The following is a 25,510-nucleotide window of genomic DNA, read 5'->3' on the forward strand; positions in this document are numbered from 1 at the left end:
ATAGAATGTGTTCTATAGGAAGAGTCATTTACTTTCCTTAAATTACTGTATGTTTGTATGACTATTTGTTTTCAGGGATCCTTCAAGCTCTACCCGCTCTCAGATGACCCGGCCGTACCCTCACCTCCACGGCAGTTCAGAGAGCTTCCCGACAGCGGCCCTCAGGAGTGTATCGTCAGGATCTACGTGATCAGAGCAGTTGACCTGCAACCCAAAGACAACAACGGTTTAGTAAGTGTCATGCTCCTTAACACAGCATAAGCATTTCACCTAAATCACAAATTGTATTTTAATTCCGTTTCTGTATGATACACTTATTTTAAATGTTGTTTAAATGGTTTTCTATGTAGTGTGATCCATACATTAAGATCGCTTTGGGAAAGAAGACCATCGATGACAGAGACAATTACATACCAAATACCATGAACCCAATGTTTGGAAGGTAGTGTGATTTTTAAAAGGGATACAGTGATTCATGTCTTTGTTCACCATACCATTATAGTTAACCACATTTTCATTTTCTCATTGACAGAATGTTTGAGATGTCATGCTTCCTCCCTCAAGACAAAGACCTGAAGATCTCAGTTTATGACTTTGATCTGCTTACCCGTGATGAGAAAGTTGGAGAGACGGTGATTGACCTGGAAAACCGGTTACTTTCTCGTTTTGGATCTTACTGTGGTCTGCCGCAGACTTATTGCATGTGAGAAACCATATACACAAACCTTCAAGTTATTTCAAATAGGGCTACAACAATTATTCGCTAAAATTGATAAAACTCAATAAAAAAGAGGTTGCAACAAACTTTATTATGGCTTAGTTGGTCTACATTATAAAAACATTGTGGCACCCATTACATCACTTAGCTTATAGCTAAACCTTTTTTTTTACTGTTGATAAGCGCTACATTGTTGGATTTTTATTAATGTACACAATATATATTTTTAATCTATATTTTGTGTAAAGTCACCATCCTGCATCCTGCTTAAATCAATTCACCTTCCTGCTTTTGGTTCATATGGAAGATGCTGAGATCAATCCCAAAAAGAACTGACTCCATGCACTGAAAATTAAGCATCAGGCCCAAAGATTTGGAGTCAATTCCTCCCACCAAAATGATTCACCTTGTGCAGACAAGGCAGATACTGGCTTATTGGCTTAAAGATATTGCCTTTTATTTTGAATTTGATTGGTCAGAAATGAACAAATCAGTGTTTGAAATACAGGTAAGACCTGACATTCGTTGCAAAAAAGTGTATGGAACCAGTAAAAATGTACGGAATACCATGACCTTATGGTGTCTGATTGGAAAACAATGTTAAACATAAGCACTTGATAATATTCTCATACCACAACAGTATAAATAGTCTGATAAACAGTCTGATAAATGTCAGTAATATTTCATTGTAATTCATGACCTGATAAATGTCTGATAAATGTCAGTAATATTTCACTGTAATTCATGACCTGTTATTTAATTAACCCTATGTAAGAGTTCTGTAATAATATTAGTGGATTGAAATGCTGGAAAATAGTACTTTTAGATACATATTTTGGTATTTTATATATTTGAAATTAATCCAACTAATCAATTAATTGGAAAAATATTGGTTATCAAAATAACCGTCAAAATATCGTGAACGAGTGTCTAACCTGTAGATATATTATTCCTGAGAGAATAGATCTGGGGTAAATCAGTGGCGAGATCAGCTGAAGCCGTCGCAGATCCTTCAGAACCATGCACGCCTGAAGGGAGTGTCTCCTCCTTCATCTGAGGACAACGGGAACACCTTAAGTTTCAACGGCCAAGAATATCAGCTCTCTGACTTTGGTGACTTTTTTTTTTATTATTATTAACTGGTGTGCTAAACCTTCCAAAGCATTCAGTTCTCTAATTTATTTTTAAAACATTTTTATATTTGTAGAGGCTAACAAAGAAATTCACCAGCACCTGGGCCCACCGAGTGAGCGGATCGCACTGCATGTTCTCAGGACACAAGGCCTCATTCCTGAGCATGTGGAAACCAGAACACTCTACAGCACCTTCCAACCCACTCTGTCTCAGGTATTTACCACACAAGCTTCTCTTAACAACACCACTCTGACAACAACATTTGTGTTACTGGAACAGATCTTGGAAGTAACTTAATATGTAAAGAATAAAACATGACAGGGCATACTTTTATAGGAAAATTATCAATGATAGAGTGGCGTGATGTAGGCTGTTACAACCAGTTGATTATTTTTCAATAAAGGCACATCCTGAAGTGTTTTATTCCTCTTATACCACAACAATTTGCAAAAAGATTACAATTTTTAATTTATTAATGAACAGCATGTTATTTAATGTTGTGGAATGTTTGTGAGACAAGTTAGTTCCTGTTATAGCTTACGATATAGCAGCTATAAACAGTTGTTCCCTCACCTGCCACTGTTTTCTCTATTTTGAAGGTAATAACACGAGTAAACGCAGCTTATGTTACCGAGAAACCAGAAAATGCAAAGGCTTCTGTCTGGAATGCTCTCAATCCACTTACAAAGCACTGACACTGCAGACTCTTTCCATAAATGTTAAATAAAAAAGCCAAAGAGAAAAAAATGCCTCAGTTTTTCTTTGTTAAAAAATTCATTTTTAAATCGGTTTATTATTAGCCTTAGATTATGTAGTGTATCTGCCATACAGGTCCCTGTGAATTAGCTGTTACTGTACAAATGATAACGTATTAGAACAAGCACGTTAATATAAACCTGCGATTTGAATTACAGCTGGCACTACTGTCAGAGTTTCTAACCAGTAAGATTTGAGAATTCAGTAGCACAGTGGTGTACATAGATATAATGTTGAAAATGCTAACCCAAATTTGTATTTTTAATCTGTCTGTTGTAGGGAAGTCTTCAAATGTGGGTTGATGTTTTCCCCAAAAGCCTTGGACTTCCTGGACCTCCTTTTGATATTACCCCACGCAAGGCTAAAAAGTATGGAAAAGTTACTCTTAATGACTATGAATGACATTTCTTATAGGTGCTCAAATAACTAGTCATCGTTCCATTCTTTTCCACCAGACATATCTTGCGCGTCATCATTTGGAACACCACTAATGTCATTTTGGATGAAACCAGCATCACTGGAGAGAGTATGAGTGACATCTATGTGAAGGGGTACATGCAAAAACCTCACCTTGTTTGATAGATCTATCATCAATGCTTTTTTTTATTGAGAGAAACAGCATTTTCTGTTGTTCACCTGCATGTTAATTCACAGGTGGATGGCAGGAAAAGAGGAGGACAAGCAAAAAACTGATGTCCATTACAGATCTCTTGATGGTGATGGAAATTTCAACTGGAGATTTGTCTTTGAGTTTGATTACCTGCCTGCTGAGCAACTGTGCCTGGTTTCCAAAAAGGTAATGCAGCAACCTATGGGAAAAGGTGACAAGTAGACTACTATATTATAGCATAAAAGTGATCAAATTAGAGTATACAGTATAAATTGAGTGATTTATATACTCTGATTATAGCTGTATGTGTTATTTAGCACAGCGAGCTTTGGTTAGCTTGGTGCCGTATAGGCCACGCCAGACTGACCCATGGATATTTATTGAAGTGTGAAGAACCACCAAAATGTCAATACTGTAACACTCCCTTGACTTTAAAACATATTTTTCTGGTCTGCCCTATTTTTAATTTCATGAGACAACACCTTTTATCAGGACAAACTTAGAAAGATGGACCCAGGAAAACTTTTCATTTTTAATCACTAGTAAATTTAAAGAATCTTTTATAGAGTTGTCATGTTGCACAGAAATGTTTGATTTTTTATAAGCTGAATTTTATTGAATGTTTGATTAATATCTGTATTTGCCATGAAATAGCCAATGAAGCTGATATGGCAATAAACTTAAATACAAACAAAAAAACTAACAAACTCTGGTTAGCTTGACAGTGAAAATGTCCTGAGAAATTATTCACAAGTGAAAGTAGAGATAATATGTTAAAATCTTAATTAAAAGGGGAAGGATCCAGCCAAAAATCTACTCAATTGAAAATAAAAAAAAAAAGTTGCTACTTTTAAATTAATATATTAAAAAGTATTTTTTAACTAATGAAATTTAGTTAATATCGTGGTTGGTATGAAAAGTAGCTTTTATTGGTTATATAAAACTGTTAGAAGATGATGCATCATAAGATGATAAAATAACTACACTGTTTTGCTTGAAAACATCATTCAGTCTCTGTAAGTTTGGTGCTCATACATATGACTAGCGCTACATATCTTGCAAATTAATTAACCTGAAGTAAAATATCAAGCACATAACCGATATTTACCATTAGCAAGACTGCTGCCTAGGCAGTTACGTTAGTTACTGGAATCAGTTTAGTCTAACCTGGCTAGTTGCTAGTCTAACCTGGCATTAGCAAAACAGAAAACAGTCTAACTTATTTAATTATAGCCAGGTAATGTTATCAAATTAGCGAAATGCACCTCAACATGCTTTTTCATTCCTTCTAGAGAGGTAAAGGAGACTCCTTATTTTATATGAGTCTTGGCTTACTCCAGATTATTGTGATATTTTACTGAGGTAGGGCCAGGAGCGTTCTTCCTCAAAGGGTAGATCTACTGCTAACTTCATTGTATAGCATGATAAGGTCACAGCGGATTTCAAATTGGCATGATTCTTGATAGTTTTGATAGTATTGATGTACTTGATTGGATGCTAAACTGAAATGACTGGATGCTAAACTGAGCCCATTCGATTGATATATATATAAAACGCACAGTCATTGCCTGGATGAGAAGAAGAGACCTTTGTGAACGAGTACTTTTGGTACTAAGGTCTAAATAATAATGTAAGGAGTAAAAAGTAAGTTTTGTTTCTTGGAAGTGTGATGAAGTAAGAGTACAAGTATTCAATTTCAATACAAATACAAAGCTGGTAATGCCTCGTATTACCAGCTCCCTAGTATATCATAAAATACATTCAAAAGTTAGTATGTGAAGATGAATACCAGGATGTTTTGTTCTGTAAAAATGCTTAGAAGGTGTTCTGTCTGAACAGGAACATTTCTGGAGTCTTGACAAAACAGAATTCCGAATTCCACCTCAGCTGATCATTCAGATATGGGACAATGATAAATTCTCCCTGGATGATTACCTTGGTAAGATTTCTTGCCTATTTTGTGTACGAGACAGCTGAAATTCTCTTGCTCGTGTGGTAGAGGGTGCTAATTTGCCATGTTTCACAGGCACCGTTGAACTGAATCTGCACAATCTCATCTCCCCTGCTAAAACACCTGAGAAATGCAGCCTGCACATGCTGGATAATGTGACTAAAACACATCAGAAATTTGACCAGTCCAAGTCCCTGTTTGCCCAGAAATCAGTCAGAGGATGGTGGCCCTGCTACCTTGAAAAAGATGGAAAGAAGGAGCTTGGTGTATGTATAGCTTACATGAGATTTATTTAAGACCTTGTAATTCAATAATTCATCAGAGATGAATTTAAAAAATGATACTACTTTTTAGGGCAAAGTGGAGATGACACTGGAGATAGTGAATGAGAAGGAGGCAGATGAGAGACCAGCAGGAAAAGGCAGAGATGAACCCAACATGAATCCAAAGCTCAACCCACCCAAGTAATCATAAACAGCTATCACAAAGTATTTAAAGTTTAATATAATGCTGACATTTGGTAACGTATCATTTTTGGATTCATTTAGCCGACCCGAAACTTCCTTCTTCTGGTTCACCAACCCATGCAAGACGTTGAAGTTCATTGTGTGGCGGAGATTCAAGTGGCTGTTTATTGGCTTGGTTATACTGCTATTAGTGCTGCTGTTCCTTGGAATACTTCTTTATTCATTACCGGTAAGGACGGGATTGAATTTAGTTAATAAAAAGCTGATAGTGTTTCCCAGATCATATGGTGCTATATTATAGTGAAGACAACTTCTTATTTCCCTCATATGGCAATGCATTAGTGATTTGTATTTTGCTCTTGCAGAACTACATCTCAATGAAAATTGTGCAGCCAATTAAATGAGATGGACATCTGCTCTGGAGACACAGGAGCAACAGCCTGCAAGAACACACTTTTTGTGTTAACTGATCCAAAGTATTTTTAGAAGTTATTCTGAAATACAGAGTTTTACCACACTCACTGCCAGGTATTATATAGCATTTTATATTTTTCCGTCTTCTTTCCCCATTGGATTGAAATGCATGTGACACCATCATGCTCACAGCAATGAACTGTTTTAATACCAGTCATATTTTTATCAACTCTGGCACTTTTTTTTGCAATACATCAAGCCACTTAATCTGTGTCATTGATTAAGAGCATTCAAAAACTGGTATATAAACTAAAAAATAAAGAACATTTTAAATGAGCGAAAGGTGTGTTCTTAGTTCCCTGCTAACGGAGATAAAGGTACATACGGTATACACTACAATCTTTAGACACTGAACAGCAATATGATGTGAATTTTAAGGAAAGACACTACAGGTAGAAATGCAATTTTGGTTACATGAATTTGTCAGATTTTTTTGGAAAAATAGCACCTTTAACATGCCTTCTCTCAAACTGTAGTAATAAAAATATCTACGCTCAACAGAAAAGTGTTAATTTCACCCTTTGTGTCCACCCAAGACCACTGCATTATCCATCCATCCGTTTTCCATACCGCTTATCCTACACAGGGTCGTGGGGAAGCCTGGAGCCTATCCCAGGGAACCAATAGTTGCCAATCCATTGCAGGGCACAAATGCACACACATTGACACACTACGGACAATTTGGAAATGCCAATCAGCATTCAACACATGTCTTTGGACTGTGGGAAGAAACCGGAGTACCTGGAGGAAACCCCTGAAGCACGGGGAGAACATACAAACTCCACACTCAGGGTGTGAAGCAAACGTGTTAACCACTAAGCCGCTGTCTCCCCCTACTGCATTATCTGAAATGTCTATTTTTCTGTCATTATGATATACATGTAAAATTTCCTTTATGAATGTAATAAACCACTAGACCATGTCGTAAAACATGAAATCACATTGTGTTTTTAAAAATGTTCTCTCTTTTTTTTAAAATTCAGAGCCAAAAATCACCTGATGACCTGCATTCATGAATATCAGAAGGATATCACTGAGAGATTTCCCAAAATGTTATGTTGATTATTGTTTGATTTTCTGTTAGATTTCATCCTAAAAAAGGGCATCAAATATTTTTATAAAATAAAAATAAATATTGATTATACCACAGTACGTGGTATTTTCTTGATTAAGCAATAAAGAAATGATTTTCCAGTAACCCGTTCTGTATAATTTCTTCTCTTGAGAGTGAAATAAAGATTTCAATTCGAACAACATTAAAAGATTAGATTTTTGGTTTTATTGAATATGCAAATATATGCATATGGAATTAGACGAAGCCTCATTTGCATGAATAAACGCAATTTTTTGGACAGTTGGGAAAATTCCGATGCAAAAAAAAAAAAAACTTGTAAGAATAAGAGTGATCAACTGGCAAAGATTAATGATTAATATATATATTTAAAAAAAAATTACACGTCATTCATAATGACGTTTATTTCAGGTTGCCGGCGTGACGCATCTGATGACGTCAGGAATCAAAGGCACAGGGGGTGATAAAGTGGTGGAGATAGCTGTGTTATCATTGCTACATAAACTTTCCGCATATTGTCCCAAATATATATTTATATATATATTTTTTTTAATTATTCAAGTTCATGCTTGGATTTTTATTTACTACTTAGGAAAAATATTCTCAGCGCAGTCGAGGTTTTTGTGGAGTGAAGGTAAGTGTATGTCAGAAACACATAGAAAATCTGACTAGCAAGAAAAAAACAAACTAGCAGCCGTTTGAATGAATGAACCAGTCAAGTGAAAACAGGTTTATAGATGTTAGTTGCAATATTTTTGATGAAAATATGTAAATATTATGTTGTTTTGAAAGCACTTGAGCTCAGTTAGGTGTGTATCACTGCTGTTATCTATCTGGCTAACTCACCTTTAACCACTACACTGCTAACTACACTGTAAACCCTAATGCTGGCTTTACATAAACAAAGTAATCATGACTAAACATCACATAAAATGTTGTAAAACGTTTTGTACCCATAAATCAAAAATCTAAGTTTGTTTAACTTATTTACCTACAAAATACATAAACTTAAGATCTCAAGTGTTATGAACTCAAAATCATGATTCATTAAAATAGCTCACTCTGGTCTTTCTTTGATGTGATTGGCCATGTAAAGGAGTTCTGCCTAGCAACAAGAGAACTAATGCGCTGATTGGTAGATAATTGCAGAAGGCGGTGCTTTTCGTCTGTCTGTTGCTGGTACTGGTGTAGTGAGGTTTTAGAGATCTTTATGAGTAGGAGAGATGACTCCATGTGTGTTTACAAAGAAATGGCAATCATGTGGAGGATGTTTTGTAAATAAAGTTAAATTTTGCTAAAAAAAATGTTAATTTCCCCAGTGTATGGAGACTTTTGGGACACCCTGTATTTAAGTACACTTAAAATGAACACCAAGTTAAGTGAACTTAATTAGCTCGCTACATCGGCTCCCTGGTAGACTAGTGGTTAGCATGTGGCGCTCTCACCGCCATGGCCCAGGTTCAATCCACGGTCAGTAAGCTATAACGTACATTATATGAACACCAAGTTAAGTGAGCTTAAATATCCAAGCTTTGGGAGATCCCATTACTCAAGTGAAATGAATCATTTGAGTACAGTCAACTTGTTAGGGTTTTCAATGTAACAAACTAACTAACTCACCTGTGATGATCGGTGGAGTTGCTTCTGTCCCAGCTTTACTTTTTCATATATTGTTTTGGATGGAAAGAAAATAATAAACAAGGAAATCGGAGGCAACAACCAACAAAAGAAACAAAAGGTTGGAAAAAGATAAAAATGACAACAAACAAGAGTTAAACCGAGAAGTAATGATTGAATAAATTAGGTCAGGGAAAACCTATGCATCTATGATGCAAGTTAAAAAAAAAAAAAAAAGTCAGGAATTTATGGAACATTTTAACTAAAAGAAGTTAAATCCTTCATTTAGCTGGTTGTGTTATTTAATATCTAATGGCTAACTTACAGTTTTCTATGGAGACGTTTATGTACCCTTTGTGGAAGGAGTCTCCAGTGTCAGCGCTTTGTAACAGTCAGTAGGTTTTCTGCCATTGGCATTGACTTTCCGTTTTTTTGGTAGTGTGATAAGCTGTGGGTTTTTGTCTTATTAAGACAGAGAGAGAAAAAACTAGGCTGGTGTGGGAACGACTGTTTAAATGTTTGTGGACACCTGACCTTCACACATATGTGGTTCTTCCCCAAACTGCTGCTACACAGTTGGAAACACACAGTTGTATAGGATGTCTTGTATGCTGTAGCATTAAGATTTCCCTTCAGTGGAACCAAGAGGCCCAGACTTGTTCCAGCATGATGATGCCCCTGTGCATAAAGTGAGGTTTATAAAGACATAGTTTGCCAAAGTTGGAGTGGAAGAACTCGAGTGTCCTGCGCAGAGCCATGACCTCAACCCCACTGAACACCTTTGGGATGAACAGGAACACTGAATGCACCCCAGGCCTCCTCACCTAACATCAGTGCCTGATCTCACTAATGATCTTGTGGCTGAATGATCACAAATTCCCACAGCCACGCTCCAAAATCTAGTGATAAGTCTTCCTAAATGAGTAGAAGTTATTATAGCAACAAGAAAATATGGGTGTGATGGTCAGGTGTCCACATACTTTTGGCCTTATAGTGTATAACATAAGTGATAATAAGATCTAGCTTTTGTTAACTTTTACTCTTGTGGACGCTCCACAACATTAAATGTTGTGCTGTTATAGGAAAATTATTCATCCTGCTTCACGCTGTGCCCCATCACACCACCCTGTCCTGGATTCCTATAACAGCAAGCCCAGTCGTGTTTTATTCCTTACTTAACAAATGTCTTAAGGCAGACTATTTTCAGACTTTTGTGGAACCAAGCCAACAGCACCGGCAGAAAGAAAATGACACAAATGGTATGAAGAAGTGAGGCTGGGGCTGACTTCATTTTAGCCCAGGCTGTAAATTCGCGCAGGCTGTCAGTAACAGTAACAGCTTCTTCATTTAGTCTGATGTTTCCTCAGTGCACTTCACTGACACAGCTGTGATTGAAACAGCGAATATGTGAAATATATTCATGTGTGTATTAAACTTGAACAAGGTGGATTATTTGGTTTACTCTATCATCCTTTTTCCCCACAATGCATTTGGAGAAGAAATTAAAAGTAAACCATAAGAACCATAAGTTCAGTCTGGTTTTTTTTTTTTGGTTTGAACTAAAAGGTCACAGCTTTTTCGTTTACCATGTTTGATATTCAGAGGAAACACAGTATGAACCCAGTAGCATTACAAACTGGCTATCTGTCTTTAAATGTGTGTAATAGTTGGCCCCACATCATAATTATTATGGCATTGATGAGACTTTGAGATATAATGCATTTCTTAACACTAATAGTTTCATTATTGAACTGTTGATGGATATTAGTTTTTAGCCCTCTGCATGCATCACTGCTTAACAGGCACAGAGATGCTTTGCATGGGCGTCGTTCATGTCGTTTTTACACAATATGCATACTGAGCTATGTTCTTATCTTATTAATTGCATCTCTGTGTTCCAGACAAATAGCAATCTAAACCTCTCAGTTGGAGTTGAGTGATTCTTGGCAACAATAATTATTGTTTGGTGATCGTTTGGACATTTGCAAGCTTCACTATTGAAAAATCTGTTTTTGAAGAAGCAGCTACTTACTAAACTTTTTTAAATGTGAATAAAAAAAATGCAGATGGATTCATAAATTCATAAACACAAACACAGGATGAAGTTGATGTGCACAGTTAAATATCTGAAGACAAAGTCATAAGGTTAGCAAACACAACATATCCAGGGATGGACAGTATTTCTTGTATATTAAGAGCTTTTGTATTTTGCATTTAAGTAGGTTTTTATTAGAGTGGGCATGCACACCTGAACTGCTCTATGGGTAATCATTCTCTGCAGCATCCAACATTTATCAGAGACACTATCTGTTCGTAAACTGTTCATGAAGAGCACAATGTCTGCAAGTTGCCAGGGAAGAAATGATGATGATGATGATGATGCAAAAACTGTATATTTAGTAAGCATATGAGATTGAACAACTCCGTGACATCCTTTATTATTCATCACACTTGTTAGTAGTCGTCAGAGTTAGTCACAGTGTATGATCGGGTGGTTATTTTTTTTCAAAAGGTAGATTTTCAAAATACAGATTAAAATGCATTTCCATCTGTTACCATCTACTTGTTAATTTTTTTCACCTGATCAAGCTCCTTACTCCAGGGCTTCTCATCTTTTGTGTCTGACTGCGATTCCTTAACAATTTCTGCCTGGGCCACATCAGCATTTTTGAGAGCCTTTGATGGGCCATAATCTAAGGCTATTCATTTTTAACATATTATTATCTATTGTATTGATTACTTTCAGAGCCTACTGGTGTTAAAATAGGATGTTTATAAGAAAAAGAAGGCCTAACAGAAACTGCATGCACTTATAGGACAATGTGATTACATTTATTGTACCGATTAAAGGCTTTTTTTAAATATAGATGTTTTCCAAATATCAAGAAAAAAAAACAAACAAACAAAACAAAACCACAGCGTTAAGCAGGACATTTCAGAAGAACTCGCACAGGCTTCCCTCTGCTAAAAACATGTATGCACTGATCTTCATGTGCCATCAACACTTTTTTGTTCAGCATATTTATAGTTCCATGCTTGGCCTGCAGGCCTTTAGTTTGACATATGTGTCCTAAATCATACGACAGCAGCCTCTGTTTTTCTGCACCTGGACGTGACGGCGCTGAAAGCCCTCTGCCTGTGTAATCAACTACTGTTATAAACATGCTACATTGCTTCCTCTGCTGCTGCTATCAAACCCACAGAGCAACATAGCATTGCTGACCAGAACTAAACCAAACAAATGTAAATTATTGGATTTATTTCTGCACACTGCCAAGCTAGTTAGATTTTTTTTTTTTTGGGAGGGGGTGAGAGAGGTCTAGATCTCTCTTTCGGCTTATAATGACAATGCGATAAATACTAACCGCTCTTTTGTGTCACTGGCTTAGATCACTGGCTTGTTTGTGTATTTTGCCTTCCAATATTCTCCCCAATTTGCCAATTCCCACCCACCAGCCAGCTCTCCCCATCATACAACAGTGACCAGCAGGGGAAGGTGAAGACTAGCATGAAATTTCCGAGACACATGAAACCAGCCATCCGCATCTTTTTCGAACTGCTGCTCCTGCTGCATCACAAGGCAGTGTAACACACTCTGAGGAAATCGCTACCTGCCCTCTTCCACATACATGAGCTCACAGATGCCCACGATTGGTTAGTGTCACTGTGATTGACGGAGGAGAGAGTATGCCAACCCTCCCACCCAATTTTTCCTCTCTTGGACTCCCGGTTACAGATGGCTGTGGCATCATTGGGATTAGTTTTAAAACACCTTTTTATGACAGAAAAGTTACACATCAAGTAGAAAGGTTTACATTTCCATTGCATTTTTCCATGTTGGAAGTTGGATTTTTCTGAGTACAACTGATATCTGCGTAACTCATAATCTCCAGCTTGTATGTTTTTGAATAGTTGTTAATACAGTGATACCATGAAACAGTGATTATTTTTTTTAGACTAGGTTATCATACTGTGGAAATTTCAAACAGTAACACCGCTGTATGATTTTTGTGCCTTTTTACCAGCGAGGTTTCTGAAGGAGATCCAGCATTTATAACATGTGCTTGTTGAACATCCCATTCCAGATTTAGTCCTTCCTTTGCTGTTATAATAACCTCCGCTCTTCTGGGAAGGCTTTCCACTAGATTTTGGAGCATGGCTGTGGGGATTTGTGTTTATTCTGCCACAAGATCATTAGTGAGATCAGGCTCTGATGTAGGATGACGAGGCCTGGGCTGCAGTCGGCGTTCCAGTTCATCCCAAAGGTGCTCAGTGGGGTTGAGGTCAGGGCTCTGTGCAGGACACTCGATTTCTTCCACACAAACCTGGCAAACCATGTCTTCATGGATCTCACTTTGTGCACAGGAACATCGTCATGCTAGAAGGGAAATCTTAAAGCTACAGCATACAATCCTATACAATTCTGTGCTTCCATCATTTCCATGTTTGGAGAAGATCCACATATGGGTGTAATGGTCAGGTGTCCACATATTTATGGCCACATAGTGTATAAATTGGGCTCTGGAATCCCTGGATTGTCAAAAGTAATAAAGAAATAGGATACTATATTTTTATTTATTTCATATATTATTTTGTGTATTTATTTATGTTCATATATTAAGGTTTGCAGTTTTTTTTTTTTTTTACGCTATTATTTATTTTATCACAATAAGCCTGCACTGTGGTGTGTTCGGTGTCCACTCCTGATGACAGCTGTGTGTGTGTGTGTGTGTGTGTGTGTGTGTGTGTGTGTGTGTCTTGTCTGTTTGGATCAGTAATGGTGGACACAGAAATGTGAAATGTGATCTGCTGGTTATTCTGGTGGGTTGTGTGTGTGTGTGTGTGTGTGTGTGCGCGCGCGCGTGCGTGTGTGTGTGTGCGCGCGCGCTCTATTTAAGAGCCAGGGCAGTTTCTGCGCCTCAGCTCGCTCCTCCTCCTCCTCCTCCTGCTCCTCCTGCTGCTCGTCGTTCAGCTGCACAGAGGCCATATTGGTGTTGTGTTAGGAGGAATGAGGCGCGAACAGAGCTGCTAGTTTTCCCCTCACACAGCTCCAGGGTTTGCTGGCTTTATTCACGCCCACCGCGGCACACCTAAACGTCGTGTGTGTGTGTGTGTATGTGTGTGTCCGTGTGTGTGTCGCACACTTCGAACAGGTGGCTTCGAGCTGTAACCGAAAGCTGGACGCGTATTTTTTGTGGTGTTATTTTTTGAAAATTACATAATTGTCGGAGCAGCGACGCTCATGGCACTGCAGTGAGTCGCGCTATACTGAGGTACGTGTTTCTCCACACTGCTACACATCCACATTGGTTTATAATCCCAAACAATGCACATCCTAACCTGTAGTCTTTGTGCTCTGGAAAGCTGACTAATAATGATCAGTGGTGGTTTTTTTTTCTTTTCTTTTGCTGTAGAACAGTACAATGGAAATTCACTCAGTCCCATCTGCTTGACCTTGTAGCTTATTATTATTTTTTCCCATTAGTATTATTTTTAATCTCCCTTTAGCTGAAATGATCTCAATCTGTGATGTCTGCTCTAGGTAATATTTCTCCTTTTGTTCTATCACATTATTTCAATTTCATCTAGCTCCACACTGTTTAATCTGATCTCCCTTCCCGGCTCTTAAGGACAGCTTTTGGGATTGTAGGACAGAGCTGAGCTGCTGGGAGTGTCCTGGCCCCATGCCATGGCTCAGCTCCATATTATCCACATTATCCACATAATCCTGCAGCCACATATTACTACTAAACGCATGAGCCAGCCCTGAATGCAGTGTAGATGATGTGTGTTAAGATGTAGTGGAGTTGCTGAAGGGCTGTGTTGTGTGACTGGGACGCTCTCTCTGCAGAAACACTGCGCTCTGTGCTGAGAGTAAACTCCATTGCCTTGACTCTTGCAGTCTGAGCTGAAAGGAGACCATGGTGTATTCTAAAGTGCACACACACACTGCTCAACAGCATGATGCAGACAAGACGGGCTATACCTACTCTCTCAGGTGAGCGCTTGCTTCAAGCTTGCTCTTTTATTTATTTATTTTTAAAAAAAAAAATTTACCTAAATCACTGTGCGAGACTGAATGGTGATGCCTGGGAATGGATTACCTCTGTCATCTCCATCTAAAAAGAAATACTTATTCGTTTGTGCTGATTTGTGCCATAAGAGTGTTTGCTCCAGTTTAGTTTTGAACATATTATAGCCGAAATCTATGGTCTGAACTGATATTACAGTGCCTAAAATGCCATTAAACCCAAAGCCAAATTAGCATCATTTGTTCCTCCTAGACAGAAATAACTTGTCTGCTTTACTATTATTATTATTATTGTTATTATTATTTTAGATATTACATGTTTGAATTAATGTGACACAAATCTTACTATTGCCTTGCATTGATTATATAATGCAATAAAATCTCAAAACCCAGACAAGCACAAATGCAACACAAGCGAATGGTTTTATTTCATTTCTATTCATAGCATGGCCCAACATCATGAAAGTGAATTTACTAACAATGTTTAAGGCATTTTTAACAATTTTTTTTTTTTTTTTTTTTTTGTAGAATTAAACTAGAATTTTGAATTTATTCATAATTTTGTCATGATGAATCGCTTTAATCCACTTTATTGTTACTAACACTGCATATAGTAGTTGCATGCTTTGTCAAAATGTAACTCAAAAATTCAAACCTGAAATGTTGACATTAAATTCTGCTAACAGAATTTAAGAGAGCTTTTTTTTTTTTTTTCCCCTATTTAAAAAAAAAAAAAAAAAAAAAAAAATCCATGTAGCTAATGTGGCTGCAAACTAATGCCGACTCCAAATATCTACTAACTGTCTAATTTGTATCGACAAATAAAATTTAGAATTTTTATTTTATATATATATATAAAAAATACTATTCCATGCATAAATAATATTCTCATAATGTTATTTTTGTTTGGTCAGTTAATTAAGTTTTTCAGGAATTGCTTAAAATCTTTTATTTTGTCACAGTGTAGATTTTTTTTTTTTTTTTTTGTCATCCTCAAGCATTTTTGTTAATTTATTCACCAGTTTAACATCAGGCTTTTTTTTGTGTGTGTGTGTGTATGTGAACTTGCCTTTATTCAGCCGTGGCATCAAGGGTGTTTTTTTGTTTTTGTTTGTTTTGTTTTGTTTTTTTTTTGGTTTTTAATAAACTCTCATTTCATCCTGATTATCTGCTAACCACAGCCTTGCTCATGCTCAGTTCTTTGTTTGGTTTTCATGTGGTTGTATTCCAGCCAACATTACAGCACGTCTCATTATAGTCGCATGTATTCAGTCAGCATGACCTGTTTTTTTTTTTTGCCGTAAATATCTTGTATCAGGTGTTAAACACTGCGATGAGCGTAAAATCACACCCCTACTCCCAAGGTTGCGTGTTGTACAGATGTGACTGTGTGTAATTGCAGGGTGTGCATTCCCAAAGATCTCTCGTGTTGCTTCACATTTCAGTTTCATAGCCTCTTTGTAAGGTGCATGAACAGGCATGGCAGTGTGACTGTATGGTATTTATGGTATTCTTTTAAAAATGTGAATTTTGGGTGCGGCCAAAGTAATTGGTTCAAAGCTCTGAACAGTTCATTGGTATGTAGAGGTATTTTTCTGTCCAGAAAAACCAAATTGCGGTAGTTAAAGTGTGATTTATGTTGGACATAGAGAGCCGAAGAACTGAAATGAGAAATGAGCAATGTACGTTCTGAAATTGGCCTCTCAAGGGGTGTGTTCCTCTTTCAGGAAGTTATGGAAATAGTCCGAGTGTGTTCATGTGTGTGTGTGTGTGTGTGTAGCACTGTTGCTTAGTGAACTGCTGTAGCACGTGTGTGTGACTGGTTGTCCTACTGAAATAAATTTTCACTGTCATCTCTGGTTCATTCAGAATAGCACTAGTTTGAAATGGCGTTGTAAGAATTTGCGTTTTGTGATAGCACTTTCCAATTCTGAGTCTTTACATAAAATATTAAAAATGGGGAGGAAAAAAAAAACAATTAATTGAAACTGGCCCACAAACATAAAACATGGGTGTGAGAGAAAATAAGACTGAAAATGACAGATCTGTCTATCTTGTTCTTCTGGTCTGAGGAATGACATTTTTCTGTTGCATGTTGCACACCCTAACTGTGTTAATTTTTTTCATAGTGAGCCAGAAAAGCCTCCAGGCTTCTAGTCTGCTTAAATAAAAGAAAAACATTTTGGAAGCATGTAGTATCTTCATCATGGTATTTTTAGCACCCTAATGCTTTTGCTGCAGGAGAACAAGACAGCTAAGGGATGCCTTGTTTTCTACATCATAGGTACCACAGTCTACAAAGAGAAACCTGAATGCAGGATTTTTGTACAAATCTTTATTTTAACTGTTTTAGTATATTAAAAAAAAAAAAGTGCAATTTAAAGCACAGACTAAAGAAGACCTAAATCTTTAGATCACACCGCACATTATAAGTGCCTTTCTGTTTTGCTTTGTCATTTAAGACCTGACTGCCTTCCTCAAGTACAGCCTGTTAGTGCTGACGTGCGTTTTTGCTGATTAGGTTTTCTGGATTGGGTTGGATGACCTGCTTCTCCGATATCAGCTTCTAGCATATTTGGTCACACCCACCCTTCAGCATGTGCTCCATCCAAACCCCTCGCAGTGCCTTGGTGTCATAACGTGAAGCAGGATCCAGAAATTTAGCAATGCTACACTGATTGAGGTTCTAAAACTGACTGCCCCCAAGCACCACCTTATTTTCTTCATCCTCCGATCAGTACACTGTCGTTTTCCTCTTACCTTGCATTTTCAGCACGTCAGCACCTGTCTTTCTCCATGGACGTACACTATATAGGCAGAAGTTTGTGGACACCTGACCACCACACCCAGATGTGGTTCTTCCCCACACTGTTTGGAAGCACGCAATTGTATAGGATATTTTTGTATGCTGTAGCATTAGTTTCCCTTCGTTGATACTAAATATGTTCCAGCATGACAGTGCCTCTGTGCACAAAACGAGGCCCATGAAGACATAGTTCTTCCAATGTTGGAGTGGAAAAACTCAAGTGAACAATGGGATGAACTGGAACACTGACTGCACACCAAGCCTCCAGTGTCCAAACTTACTTGTTCTTGCTCCTGTGGCTGAATGGGAGTAGTGGAAAGGCTTCCCAGAAGAGTTATTATTGGAGGTTATTATAACAGCAAAGAGAGGACTAAATCTGAAATGGGATGTTCAGAGCGGACACGTGGATGTCTGCAAGCTGTATTTTGAATTTAAAGCTCCAAAAGAAATTATCTATATATGATATAAAGCATTGCTATCCAGACTGTACAAGACTGACGTTTAACACTGCTTGTTAGCTATACTAGAACTTACTTAATTTGATATTATTTATTTGTTTGTTTGTTTTTTTTTTTTTTTTTTAAACTTTACCTATATATCCTTCTAACATATGCCAAAGGCCATACTCTGATTCTACTTAAAATCTTTCCTGGACTTTAAAACTGACTGCTTGAGGTGGCCACCTTAACTCAATGACTCCAATCTCCATTTTTAGAAACTTGACCTAGATAGTAGCCAAGCCTGCATGGAGCTTAGGATCAGTCAGATAGTGTATGTCTATCTTATGTAAACACCAAAAGACATCCAAGTCTTGTCTTTTGTCTAGCTAACAGTGTTGTGTAAATTATACTGTTAAGATATGGCTGGATAACAGATGACACCAGAACCACACAAAATACCTGGCTCCATTTTCAAACACCCTCAAATCCTCTCTGGTCTTTCCAGCACTGTTCTTTTTATTAGGCAGTTTTGTAATGTAAGCTGTCTGTGATTTTTGAAATTAAATCCTTTGGTCCAGTCATTTCAATCATTGCTTTTATAAGATATCAAGAACTGGGTTGCAGTTTCACTCTGAGGTTCACTCAGCTGTAAACATCCTAATCCAGCAGGGTAGTGTGTGGAATGTTTTAGTTGATGATTACCTAGACATTTCCTTTTTCATAGTCTGTTTTCAAATGATAAACTGTCTTTACATCCTGCCTGTTATCAGAAGCTTTTTTTTTTATTATTTATTTTTAAAAGAAAATTGCTTTCAGCAGCTTTAGTGTAATGCTGCATTTGACTAAAACTTGTAACTTGACATTTCCATCCTCTGACTTGTGGGGGGGACAAAGAAAACACCCCCTCAACTCAGAATTCCTACTCAAAGTCGGGAAGGTCCCACGCATGTGACGTGAAATCAACATGGCAAACAAAGTAGCACTTTTTTTTAAATGAGTTATGCTGTATATACAAGTATTTGCTTTAGTGCGATCGACATACAGACACATTAGCTTGTTAAGTCTGTAACACTGACTAAACAGGTCACTGTTTTTAAGGAGCAAGATGTACATTACAGTTAACTGGCTAGATTGTTGCTAAGATGCAAAAGACAAACATGGAGGCATCAGTGTTTTTTTCCCCACTTTGCAGCTTGAACACACAGAAATCGAAAATAGTCATTCAGCATTCCGACTTCTCACTTCTGAGTTAAGATGAATGCAGCATAAGCTTGACGTGAGAAAAGAGTCAGGAAAAGGAAACAAGGAAGGAGCATAAAGGAATATCCTGACTTGCCTAAGCTATTTTGTTAAATGCTGAGGCTTTTCATGTAATTTTATGTGCAGAACATGTTTTCCTGTATACTGTATAAGATGCATTATTTTGGCGTTCAACAATAAGAAATGTTTCCCTAAATATAGTTTATACTTTGGGAGATCCCGAGTATGTTTATTTCTTCTTGTTTAAATAAAATTTGCATTTTGGTTATGAAGTTCACTGTTATGGCCTGGGGCAAAGGGGGAAGGACTAAAAGAGCGAGAGAGAAAGAGCAGAACAGCAGTAACATAACCAACTCTTCCTGTGTGACACAGCAGAAAAACATTTGTTTGAATCCCAACATCCGTGGAGTGCAAGAGATTGGCTGTGCTCTCTGAGTGGGAGGGATGGCATTACGCTCTCCTGTCAGTCAGTGCAATTCTAGCCAATTGTGGGCATCTGTAAGTCCATGTATGTGGAAAGGCCAGTTAGCACTTTCCTCTGATTGTGTACCATTGCCCTGTGACACAACATGAGAAGCTCTTTGAAAAGATTCAGTGGGTGGCTTTGTGTCAGGAATCACATGCCCTCACAATCCCTTGGCAAGTGGAAAATGATCAAATTAAGTGAAGATGGGGGGAAAAAAACCTAATGGGGATTTAAAGCTCGCTAAAGCTGCTTCTCCCCTGCTTGATACTGTATAATCAGTACTAGCTTGGTTGCAAGTTCTTAAGTTTGAAATAAATATTTAAAAAAAAAAAAAAAAAAAACGTAATGGAGCTCACACAAACACACCCGGCAACAACCAGAATCGCGTTACTCACAACTCGACCACACCTGGTTCCTCCTTTCAGGTTACTCCAAAGCCCGTGGAAAACACTCTGTAAGTGTTAGCATTTTTGAACTAGCCTGATTTTTGCATGTTTTCCACTATGTAGATGAAATAATTTTCATATGACTGCTACTGCGATGCTGTCCTGTAGCTGTCCTGTCAGTAAACTGAAATACTGATCAACCAATAGATGGAAACTAGGAAAATAGGTGAAAGCTTGTGTACCATTATGTTAATAGAGTTTGAAAAATATGGATTAATCATTCCCGCTGAGCTGAGCACTTCTTTGTTTGCATATGTGTGAATACTAAACCTCTTTTTATCACATAATGTTGAATGTTGGTCAGGTTTATTTGACCTTTGCAGTGGCTCATTGTTCTTTGAAACATTACTTAGCAGAATAAAATATTGCTGAATGGTTGAAAAGACACTTCAGTTAATATAACGTGAAATAGTGTTTATTTAAATGCATGTTTTTTTCTAAGCAGATTGAAAATAAGGGAGTGTTTATCTGTGTGACATGTAGTCCTGAAAATCTAGCTTCATGTTGTTCAGTCTAGTGCAGTGTGCTATTTTGTATTTTTAGAAAAGAAGGGCAAGGTGGCACTGAGCAATAAAGAAGTGCAGAAACGCAGAACTGTGGCTGGAGGGAGGGGATAGCGTGAGTCATTGAGTGGCTTTAGTGCTTCCAGCAGGAAGTGGAGTAAGCCTTGATGTCCCTCCCACAGAGTTCACCCTGATCTATCGACCGGCTGTACGTTTGCGCGTATGTGAGTCCGTGTAGGTGGTAACGTGTGTCCGCTGGGATTTTTCCATGGCATGAGCTTTGACGACAGGTGGGATCTGGAGAGCTGGGGCTGGACTGTGCTGTGTGTATTGCCCTATTTTCAGTTTTAACTCTCTTTCTTCTTGGGGACGTGTGACCTGTGTGCATTTGAGGTTATGTTCTCAGTTAGCACTGAGCTTTTGTGTTGCACAACAAAAGACCTCTGAGGCTGTGCTAAGGTTGTTCTGCAGCGTTAAGTGAAGTTGCAGTGTATCAGTGCATGCCAGCTGCCTGTGTTTCAGCTGTCTAGGCAAATGTAACAGGCCTGTTGCAATCAGAACAGCTCCAAAGTTCAAGAGCATGAACGCTGGAATTGTTCCCAGAGAAACGGCAGTTGGTGGTTTATGGATTTTTTTTTTTTTTTTTTTTTGCCCTTTTTCCCCCCCCGTCTGCATTGGAAATATTTAGTCGACTAGAAATCGTGGTCAGGCACAGAATGTGGAAACATCCCACCCCCTTTTTTTTTTTTCCTGTGCTTTAACGTGTGGCTGAGAGCCGAGATTTGTTTTTGTTCAGTTGTTCGGGTGGGCGGTGCTTCCTTCTGTGTTTATCGCAGAGTGTATTCCCGTGTTGTCTGGTCTTCCTGTGCTTTTTATTGTCAGTTATTTTGTCCTATGCAGTTCTGATCCTGTGCTGGAATACAGCCGTAACCTCTCTACTTAACCTTTATTTTGGAGAGATTAAGTTATTTTTAGCTCTCTACTCCTCATTCCAGTATCCTCATGTGCACATGGCATGGTTTGAATTAAGCTGAGGCAGGAAAGTAGACTGTTGCTATTTCTTTATTCAGTATGAAGAACAAAAAAAAAAAAAAATGGTTTATTTAACACTGAGTTCCGAAATACACAGTAGTGTTAAGTTCATTGTAGTTTGTGATATTTTCTCTTTAATTTTCTATCTTTGTGTTACAACTAGGCCTTGTTTCTGACACGTTATCATAACACTGCTGTCCGTTGGACCAAAAGCATGTTATAAATTGGAAAATTATAGATTGTACCTAAAAATAATAATTATTATTATTATCACTGTGTCACTCAGCTCCAGCTACTCATCATCTGCCCTGGAGTACGAGAGGGAACACAAACTTGCTCCTGTGTTTGAGTCGCCCAGGATGTCGCGACGCAGCCTCCGCCTGCACACCAACTCCGCTCACTATGGAGACGACAGTCTGCTGGACTCCTCAGTCAACCGCAGCGGCTCCTACAGTACCGAAAGCCGAGTTCACCAAGAGAGCAAGTGAGACAGCTTTACTACTAATGAGGACAATCTATATTTACATTAGCATCGACTGGAGCCTAGTCAGTTCCAACATGAGTGCACAACTCTGAGATTTATTATTCTTAAACAGTGACAGGATGATAAAAGACAAACTGAATTGAGGGTGGGGTTTTTTCTTTTTTCTTTTTTTAAATGTGACTATGAAGAGTTGAGGTTTAGGCAAACTGACCTGATTTGACAGTCAATGTAATGCAATAAACGAACTATTCCTGGGAGATATATGAATCTGCGCTATGAACAACACATCTAGTTCTTACCTTCTGTTAATTGTGTCTATAGTATAGTCTATAGTAGTGTCCTGCCCGTACTGTTCATTGTTTCTTTGTAACTTTCAGTTCATTTTGTACATGTAGTTTATAATATTTAGTCTTTTTTTGTATATAGTGACAGCCTGACAGACCCCGTTTGGTCATTAAGGCCCATTTATATACTTGATGTAGTGATGTAGACTATATCATTTTGTAAGAGTGAGCAATAAAAATTTGATATTGCAGTAGCCTCCCAAGTGCAGCTTTTGCACCATGTTATAGTCTAAAAATATCACAAGGGTTTAATGATTTCACATTTAAAGAAAAAGAAGAATCATAAACTAATTCCTGAGGTGAACGTAGATAACAAATGCTTGATGACATTTATTGTTTTATATATTTTTTTTTTCTTTCTTAAAACGGGTGTGTAATGAGCATTTTCTAATCTTCATGTTTATGTTGGCAATGTGTGAGATATATTTATATCACCAGCTTAGTGAACCTCTTCCTCTTCCACTTTGCTCTATATAGAAGCAATTTCCAGCAGGTAGAAAAGGAGAAAAGTGCACACCACTTGTTTTTTTCCCTTATTTTTGGCAGCAGCAGTATGTCAAAAAAATTGACTTACCTCAAAATTTGATTTGTTTTCCTAAAATTGACTTATCTCAATTTTTATTTATCTCAGAATTCTGATGTGTCTAAAAATTCTGACTTATCTCAACATATTATCTCAAAAGGCTGACTTATATTGAAGTTTGTTTATTTTACAATTCTGACGTGTTATCACAAAATTTGACTCGAAATTCTGACTCATTATCTCAAATTTTTTATTTATCATCTCAGTTCTGACTCATCTCAAAACTCTGACTTATTATTTCAATATTTTTGCTTATCTTTCTCCCAATTATTATTGTAAATTAGGTTGAACTATATCAAATGTTTGGCTCTGTATGCCAAAATAATGATTTATTAGGTTGGATATTAAAATTTTCAAAACTGCCAAATCTTCTTTTTAAAGCACAATTTTGGGATTTGGTTAAAAGGAGTTAAGCCCCTTTAATATAGAAAACGTGTATGCTTATCAGCATTGACCATTTTTGATACATCATTTGAACTGCTGTTTGTTTGCTTTCAAATGTTCCTACCTACAAAGCTGGCTAATTAGGTTATCCTGCTAAACAGCTTTGAGCTGTGCACTAGATAGGAGTAAGACAGGGATAGGCAAGTAGTGAAAGACTTATCTATTATCATATGCCAGAATGTGTAAGATAAGAAAATTTTGCGATAGTCGAAACCTTCAGAAGTCAGAATTTTGAGATAACGAGTCAGATATTGTGGATAATAAGTCTGTATGTTGAGAATAAGTCAGACTTTTGAGAGAAAAATTATGACAGAATTATGACATTGTGCTGCTTAAAAATAAAGAAAACCAAATGTTATGTAATTTTTTACTTTTCACTCGCCGTTTACTTGAGGAGCAGCACCATTTGCTGCATTCCCTCCACTAGCTTCCTGTAGCTGCCCACATCAGATTTAAAACACTGATGCTTGCCTACAAAGCCTAAAATGGACCAGTGTCCACCTACCTTTAGACACTTATCACTCCCCCCACGCTGCACCATGCTCCCACTGAGCTCCTCTAACACACCTCGACTGGACCCCGCATCTCTCAGGGTACAAGGAAGACATTCATTAAAACTCTGCTCTGTCCTGGTGCCCAGGTAGTGGGATCAACCACCCCTGTCTGTCCGAACAGCTGAGTCACTCTCTTCAAACAAAGACTTAAGGCCTCCCTCATCATCCGGCACTTGCCAGCTACTTTTAAATGAATGCCTGTTTGCATGCTATATACTGCATGTCCAAGATATCCTCTAAGTATAAGTTAAGTTAAGCATAAAAATGAGCCATAGTGATCACACTGCTAGTCCATTTGTATGACTTTGCTTGTCTGATGTTCCCATACTCTACTCTCTTAGTGACTACTAGAGTCATGGGAGCAAAATTTTTTTTTTTTTTTTATTTCACTGAGGCTGGAGCAGAGGGTCAGATATGAATCTCGCGGGACAGAGAAAGGCCATGCTGATTAACGTAGAAACCTATTGGATGCCTTAGTGTGCTCTCACGGGGCTTTGCAACAGCATCTTCAGCAACTGTTCTATCCTGCAGGATCACTTTGGCTTAAATTGCTAATTTGTTTATATTTTAGGAAATGCAACCAATGAAATTAGTTAGAGAATATCTCTAGTAGATACAGACACAAATGCTAAATGCCGGAGCGACAGGATTGGTTTCTTAAGGCACACTTCTAGTGCCAACTTGTGATATAACCACCATGTTTTTAGCATTGAAACAATAAAATAAAACAATATCCTGGTGTCTGAAGCCTCATTGCTAAATAAAATGTTTATTTAAAAAAAATCCTTCAATTGTATGTTAAACAAAAGTACATTTTAAATCAACATAAAAAGAAGTTCTATACAGATCTGTTACAGGAAGATGTAACATGTATGAAATGCATCAAGCAGCAGAATATAGACATTTTGGTTACTAGCATTAAATAAGTGACCGTTGTTCCAGTTATTTGCCACACACCGCCATTTGAAGCATTTACTTGCCTTTAATTGTGGCTTTATTCCTTGTTATGGATTTTTATTTATTTATTTATTTATTTTGTGCCTTCTCACCAGTCCTGTTTTTTTGTCTTTCCTTCTTTCTTTTAGGACCGTGAAGAGCAGGAGGTCTCAACGCTCCGTATCCGGTTCAAGTTCACTCTTTCAGACTCCGGTGAAGAGCCAGTCCTTGGCGTTGCAGGCCCACAACAGCAGCATGCACAGCTGTGCTGCGAGCGACGCCTCACTTCTGTCCTCCCTGCTGGATGAGTCGAGCATCCAGGAGCACACACTCGTCAACAGCTTCTGGGGTCAGTGCACATTACCAGAGGGTCTCTGATCAT

The 25,510-nt window shown here is 37.8% G+C and overlaps 2 protein-coding genes across 17 annotated transcripts in view; both read left to right on the top strand.

Annotated features, from left to right (window-relative positions):
• The window catches only part of myof (myoferlin), a 32,345-nt gene extending 25,959 nt beyond the window's left edge, over positions 1-6,386 (top strand). Inside the window, exons 43-55 of the mRNA XM_026915138.3 lie at positions 76-231; positions 351-442; positions 533-703; positions 1,683-1,831; positions 1,926-2,065; positions 2,888-2,976; positions 3,064-3,159; positions 3,263-3,404; positions 5,058-5,157; positions 5,245-5,435; positions 5,524-5,633; positions 5,718-5,865; positions 6,002-6,386. Of these exons, the coding sequence (XP_026770939.3) occupies positions 76-231; positions 351-442; positions 533-703; positions 1,683-1,831; positions 1,926-2,065; positions 2,888-2,976; positions 3,064-3,159; positions 3,263-3,404; positions 5,058-5,157; positions 5,245-5,435; positions 5,524-5,633; positions 5,718-5,865; positions 6,002-6,040 (1,623 nt within the window). The 3' untranslated portion in view covers positions 6,041-6,386. The remainder of the gene's footprint in view (positions 1-75; positions 232-350; positions 443-532; positions 704-1,682; positions 1,832-1,925; positions 2,066-2,887; positions 2,977-3,063; positions 3,160-3,262; positions 3,405-5,057; positions 5,158-5,244; positions 5,436-5,523; positions 5,634-5,717; positions 5,866-6,001) is intronic.
• Positions 6,387-7,646: 1,260 nt separating this feature from the next.
• The window catches only part of sun1a (Sad1 and UNC84 domain containing 1a), a 34,053-nt gene continuing 16,189 nt past the window's right edge, over positions 7,647-25,510 (top strand). For 7 of the 16 annotated variants that reach the window (XM_026914702.3, XM_026914707.3, XM_053238816.1 and 4 more), the window contains exons 1-4: positions 13,727-14,072; positions 14,651-14,797; positions 22,070-22,267; positions 25,278-25,477. In XM_026914702.3, coding sequence (XP_026770503.2) covers positions 14,721-14,797; positions 22,070-22,267; positions 25,278-25,477 — 475 coding nt within the window. In that variant the 5' untranslated portion in view covers positions 13,727-14,072; positions 14,651-14,720. Of the gene's footprint in view, positions 7,817-13,725; positions 14,073-14,650; positions 14,798-20,634; positions 21,075-22,069; positions 22,268-25,277; positions 25,478-25,510 lie in introns of those variants that run through there. The other 9 variants (XM_026914700.3, XM_026914705.3, XM_026914706.3 and 6 more) reach the window with 6 other exon arrangements.

This window comes from Pangasianodon hypophthalmus, chromosome 12 (genome assembly GCF_027358585.1).
Source record: "Pangasianodon hypophthalmus isolate fPanHyp1 chromosome 12, fPanHyp1.pri, whole genome shotgun sequence".
NCBI lineage: Eukaryota > Metazoa > Chordata > Actinopteri > Siluriformes > Pangasiidae > Pangasianodon > Pangasianodon hypophthalmus.